The 6265-nt window shown below is 57.9% G+C and overlaps 1 protein-coding gene across 1 annotated transcript; it reads left to right on the top strand.

Annotated features, from left to right (window-relative positions):
* The first annotated feature begins 4022 nt into the window (after positions 1-4022).
* On the top strand, positions 4023-5468 carry FOXD3 (forkhead box D3). The gene has a single exon (XM_031465282.2). It carries the CDS (start codon positions 4023-4025, stop codon positions 5466-5468), a length of 1446 nt encoding a protein of 481 aa, XP_031321142.2.
* The last annotated feature ends 797 nt before the right edge of the window (positions 5469-6265 follow it).

Genomic DNA, 6265 nt, shown 5'->3' with positions numbered 1-6265 from the left:
TCCTATCGATCCGGACTCCACTTTTCTCTCTTCCTGTTGCTAGAACCTCAGTCCCCTCCACCACCACCAGCCCCCCCGCCCCCTACAGCCCCAGTCCTGGTGGATTCCGCAGCTGGGTACCACGGACTCTGCCCGTCCCAAGAGAAACGGAGAGAGCCTCGTTACATTCTCTTTTGGCTGAAACGTTTCAAACATTTGAACAGGTGAGACAGCTAGCTGCCATCTTCTTTAAATCCTCCCTGGGAAGTTTGCTCGTTGTGACCCAAGTAGTCACTCTCACTCATAGTAATTGTGTGTTTGCGTGTTTTCATTCTCCTTCTTTGTACCTCCCCCACTAACCATCTGAGACTCAGAAAATGTTTATCACATTTCCCTTTCCTTCCCCCCTGATATTTCCGTTCCTTCTATCACATTTTTCTCCCCCCCCCCCCAACAAATGTGTCACTTTCTCTCTGCATCCATCTCGCTTCTCCCATCTCTCTGTTCTAAAGTTTGGCAGTTACTGACAACTTGGGATTTTAGCTGCAAAATAAAACTACGCGGCAAACAGGATTTACTTAGCCCGGAATCTAGTCGGCCTAAGGCAGGACCCTGCACCGCGTCAGGCTTGAGCCCTTCCGCCCTGGCGGCGTCCCGCTGCCATCGCAGCGGGAACCTTCCCGCCTCCCACCTGGGCTGCAGCTTAGCCTCCTTCCCGCCACGGAAGGTTGAGCTGCGCTACTGTTCTCTCGGAAAGAGAAAAACGGTGGCCGATTCTCCAGCCGAGAGTGATCGCAGGAAAATCCGCCGACTCCTCTGGAAATCGATAACAAGCCGTTGGGCCGGCACGGGCGCAGGACATCGGGGCCGCAGCCAGTAGGTCCTGCACGTCTCATCATTTAGCTAATAGAGTCGAAAAGTTTCTGTAAGGGCCAGATCCGGCATCAGATGGTAACACTGATTGAACAAGAGATTAGCACAATAGATCTCTAACCGAGGGGAAGCGTTGCTTTTCACGGTATGCACCGTAATTAATGGTATGAATCAATTAATTTGACTTTTATTGTGTGGTAGGAAAAAAGCGCAACAAATGGAACTGACGGCTGGGAGTTGTTCATTCCCCACCCCTTCCCCCAGGGAGGTTCCAAAGAGATACGGAGGAATGGATGCATCAAGCCTGGTCTTGGCCGAGGGAGGCTGAGAGGCAGCGCCCAGCGGCGCGAAGGGAATCCTGAGAGCCAGCCCTAATCGGAATCAAAATTAGGCTCATTTGGAGGCTACTTCAAGAAGACTGCAGAGGGCAGCCCCTGGAGCTGCCACCCTCCCGCGCGCGCAAACACACGTGCACGCGTCCACGCGGGCCCAGCCTCCTAGGCTACGGTGGGGCGCGTGCTGCGGCCAGTGCTTGCTGGGGCTGGACAACCAAAAGCTGAGCAAAAGGAAATTCTGAATTTGTGAATTTAGAGGTTTTTTTCTTGTTTTTTCGACCTTACTTCTGTAATTATTGGGTAGGGCAGTAATTATTGCAGCCGCAGCCTCCGCTGCCAGGGGGGAGGGGCAGTGGGCAAGCAGCTCGCCGCTCCTGTCGGTTCCGCAGGAGGCTGTCTAGATGGTATTGTAAAAGGTTCGGAGCCTACGGGCCAAAAAGCGGTGCAGCTGCGGAAATAAACTCAGATGCTTTTTACAGTCAGGTGTAACCGGGGTATCATTTAGATACAGGAAAATCTTGTACTTTTATGGGTGTCTCAAGATGGAATAACTGCCCCCACCCTGTCCCCAGATTCACCCAGAAACATCCTGCGACGTGGGGATCCAATGTGCTAGTGTTTAATCCGGGAAATCATCTAATGAAAATTAAAGTCAATCGGTATGTGGCACTGCCTATAATGAAGCAAGTTTACGTGTATGTGTCTTCGCTTAGGAAAAAGGGAGTCGTAGGTGAGAGTCCGCCAGGCGGACTGGGCGAATCAGAACTACCACTGTTCGCCAGGAAATATATCAGTTTCTTGGTGTCTTCTGTAAATATTTCACTATGTCCTCTCGGACCATCTCCCATTGTGGTCCTTCCTCTGGCGAGGCCGACATTCCCCTCCTAGGCCTCAGCGGACAGACTGGGCTTGGGTTGCAGGAGCCTGCCCCACCCGGCAGGCGCTTGCGGCTCGCAAGGAGGCGGCCTAAAAATGCGGGAAGAGGCGGTGCGTCGCGAATTCACCAGGTCAGGAGCACTGTTAGGAGGTGCGAGGTCCACGCGCTCCAGCAATGCCGCGCACCCGCGGGCGGTTTGCGTTCCCCTCCACCCCATCCCAGTTAAATGCCCACAGTCTTTCCTACCATCACTGACTTTCCTTGCCATAGAAACTCGGTGTGCACTGGCCGCATCCTCGCCTCTTCCTCCACCCCTTCTGCTGCTGGTTTCTGCGGAAGTTAAATCTTGGAGGGTTTGTTTACGCCCTAAGAGGAAAGAATTCACATTAGTTAGCAGCAACTAAGAGCCTAGCCCGCTGGCGTAACCGAGGCCGCCCCCACTCCCAGGATGCTGGGCCCCGGTGCCTGAGAAGTCACAATGCCCGCTCCCCGCGTTATTCTGCCATCCCGGCGTGGGCGCGGCGTCTAACCTAGAGGCCCGAAGCCTCTTCCCGGCCCCACTCGACTTACCCAGCCCGCTGCCAATCCCGGCTCCTTCCCCAGCACCTCATTTCCGACTTTTTCACATGCTAAGTCGTTGAACAACTCCAATCAGCTAGTTACAGCTTCCTTATTTATAGATTCCCTCTTATTTTATGTCTTTTTTATTTCTCTCGGCAACTATTCTAACAGATTAATCGATAGCCATTTTCTGACCTTGGGGAACCCGAGCTGATGCTGTTGTGGCCGCAAAAAAAAAATATATATATATATACACACACACACACATATAAACACGCCCACATCGAGCAAGGAAAGCGAAGGCAGGACCCAGTGATTTGGCTTTAGGGAGGAGGAGCACCACCCCTCAGTAGGTGTCTCCGCCGACTGGGTACTGAGGCAGGAGGGGCGTTGAAGTCTAATTAGCAAGACAGAGCCGGGACGCAGCCCTTACTCTTTAGAGCTAAAAAGAATCAAAAACAAAAAACAAAATAGAGACTACTTACTAAGTTTTTCTCTTAAGAAATACAAGATGGGAATCTTGTTCTACATTCTACGCCCAGTCCCTGCCAAGGGAGCTTTGGCAAAGAGGAGGAAAGGAGAGGGAGCTGGGAGGGCAGGGCAGCAGAGCCGCGGGGTCCCGCAGACGCTCTCAGGCCCACACCCTTTCTCACGCGCACCCACCCCCACTCACACCCAGAGGCTCCCTTGACCCCCGCGCGGGCTCCAGCCTAGGGTGGGGTCCTGGGGCGGGCCGGGGCACCCTCGGGCCCCGCAGGATGCTGGCGCACGGTGCCGCGCAGAGTTGCGCGTCCCTCGTCCCTTTGTTGACAATTCTCTGAACCAACTTGAGTTTGGCCGGCTCCGCGGCGGCCCTGACGTCACGCACGGTCACGTGGCCCCGCCTCCCGCTGGATCTTTAAGTAGAAAGTAATCTATCAGGCCAGTCCTTAAAACAGGACTTTCGACTACGGGGGCTTCGGCGTCCCTTTTACCCCCCTCCCCCGTTGGCCCTGTCCGTGCCCTCCCGAACTGCTAGGCGCCCGGCGTCCCGCGCCAGCCTGCACCGCTCTTGGTCCCCACGACCCGTCCAGAGGCCGAGGAAGGCAGGCGAAGTGAGGGGGCGCGTCGTAGAGAAGCCAGCAGGGCCAGGAGCGGTAGCGAGCGCCTAGTACCGAGCGCCGGGGACAGCTGGAGTTTGCGGAGCGCGACCGCGGGGGGCGGACGGCAGCGCCCGCTGCTCGCGATGCCGGGCCGCCGAGTGTGAGCCAAGCCGGGAGGGCCCCGAACCACCTACGCTCCTCTCCCCTCTCCCAATCTCCCATCCCAAACCTCCTCTCCTGAGCTCGGCGGCAGCTCCTAAAGACCCTCCTAGCGTGCCACTCCTTCCCCGCCGCCGCCACCAACCCCGAGGAGGGATGACCCTCTCCGGTGGCGGCAGCGCCAGCGACATGTCCGGCCAGACGGTGCTGACGGCCGAGGATGTGGACATCGATGTGGTGGGCGAGGGCGACGACGGGCTGGAGGAGAAGGACAGCGACGCGGGCTGCGATAGCCCCGCGGGGCCGCCGGAGCTGCGACTGGACGAGGCGGACGAGGTGACGCCGGCGGCACCCCACCATGGGCAGCCTCAGCCGCCGCACCAGCAGCCCCTGGCACTATCCAAGGAGGCAGCTGGAGCCGGGGCCGGGCCAGGGGGCGAGGCGGGCGTGTCCGAAGCCGACGGCTGCAAGGGCGGCGTTGGCGGCGAGGAGGGCGGCGGGAGCGGCGGCGGGCCTGGCTCGGGCAGCGGTGCGGCGGGCGGCCTGGCCCCGAGCAAGCCCAAGAACAGTCTGGTGAAGCCGCCCTACTCTTACATCGCGCTCATCACTATGGCTATCCTGCAGAGCCCACAGAAGAAGCTGACCCTGAGCGGCATCTGCGAGTTCATCAGTAACCGCTTCCCCTACTACCGGGAGAAGTTCCCCGCCTGGCAGAACAGCATCCGCCACAATCTCTCACTCAACGACTGCTTCGTCAAGATCCCCCGCGAACCGGGCAACCCAGGCAAGGGCAACTACTGGACCCTGGACCCGCAATCCGAGGACATGTTCGACAACGGCAGCTTCCTGCGGCGCCGGAAACGCTTCAAGCGCCACCAGCAGGAGCACCTGCGCGAGCAGACGGCGCTCATGATGCAGAGCTTCGGCGCCTACAGCCTTGCGGCGGCGGCCGGCGCCGCGGGGCCCTACGGCCGCCCCTACGGCCTGCACCCTGCGGCCGCGGCCGGCGCCTATTCTCACCCTGCTGCCGCGGCAGCCGCGGCGGCGGCCGCGGCGCTCCAGTACCCGTACGCGCTGCCCCCCGTGACACCCGTGTTGCCGCCCGCCGTGCCGCTCCTGCCCTCGGGCGAGCTCGGCCGCAAAGCGGCCGCCTTCGGCTCGCAGCTCGGCCCAGGCCTGCAGCTGCAGCTCAACAGCTTGGGCGCCGCCGCGGCCGCCGCGGGCACGGCGGGCGCTGCGGGCACCACGGCGTCGCTCATTAAGTCCGAGCCGAGTGCGCGGCCGTCGTTCAGCATCGAGAACATCATTGGTGGGGGTCCCGCGGCACCCGGGGGCTCGGCAGCGGGCGCTGGGGGCAGCGGGGTAACTGGGGGCACAGGGGGTGGCGGGGGCGGCGGCGCGGCGCAGTCCTTCCTGCGGCCGCCCGGGACCGTGCAGTCGGCGGCGCTCATGGCCACGCACCAGCCGCTCTCTCTGAGCAGGACGACGGCCACCATCGCGCCCATCCTGAGCGTGCCGCTTTCTGGACAGTTCCTGCAGCCCGCAGCCTCGGCCGCCGCAGCTGCCGCTGCCGCGGCGCAAGCCAAGTGGCCCGCTCAATAGGGACGCGCGGGTGGCCGGGATGCAGGGCCCGGCGGCGGCCTCGAGCGTCGGCTGCATTTGCAAGCTGCGCGCCCCGCCCCGGTCCTGGCCCCGGTGCCCAATCCTGGACTCTGCCTCTCCTCCATTTCCTCCCCCGAGCCCTCAGCATCGACCTTCGGCGGCCTCCACCCGGTCCTGCACACCTAGGCTGGCGGAGCAAACTCACGCGCGCCTGCGGGGAATAGCTTTCCGTACAGGTAAAACCGAAAACCGAATTTTTCAAAAACGTACCCGACGGCGCCTGCTCTCAGTACCTTGGGGATGGGAGGGAAATTCTTTGTACATATTTGTAGAAAAATTATTGACTTTCCTTTTGGGGTTTTTATTTTTTTAAGAAAAAAACAAATTCAGTAGATTTAGAGCTCTGAACTTTCATTTTTTTGAAGGTTCACTCTCCGCAGTTTTATGTGAGAAAAAAAATGTATAGAGACGTTGGGAGATTTTAAATATAAAAAAATTTTCAAAAGGCAAAAAGTGTCATTCTATTATAAAAGTCTGTTTATATATGAATGAATATATATGGTATTCTAAATGTTATTCCATCGTGTTGTACACAGCTTTGTAAATAAATTTTTAAAAGGCTCAGCTTAGTGTTTTATTTAGGTGTCTGAGGTAAATAACAAGATTTTAAATTAGTATTTGCTTTTTATCTTTCCCAGATATTCGAGGACTTTCAAGTAATGACCTTTTCAGACTTTACTAATTCATAATTTGAGTGTAAGAAAAATAATTGGAGAAAGGAAAGAATATGCCTAATT

Source organism: Camelus dromedarius, chromosome 14, assembly GCF_036321535.1.
Source record: "Camelus dromedarius isolate mCamDro1 chromosome 14, mCamDro1.pat, whole genome shotgun sequence".
In the NCBI taxonomy this organism is placed as follows: domain Eukaryota; kingdom Metazoa; phylum Chordata; class Mammalia; order Artiodactyla; family Camelidae; genus Camelus; species Camelus dromedarius.
The sequence above is the reverse complement of the archived record's forward strand: the minus strand, read 5'-3'. Positions and strand labels throughout refer to the sequence as shown.

What these genes read in the sequence shown, in the direction of transcription:
- FOXD3 (XM_031465282.2), top strand. Translation starts at nt 4,023, where the DNA reads ATGACCCTCTCCGGTGGCGGCAGCGCCAGCGACATGTCCGGCCAGACG.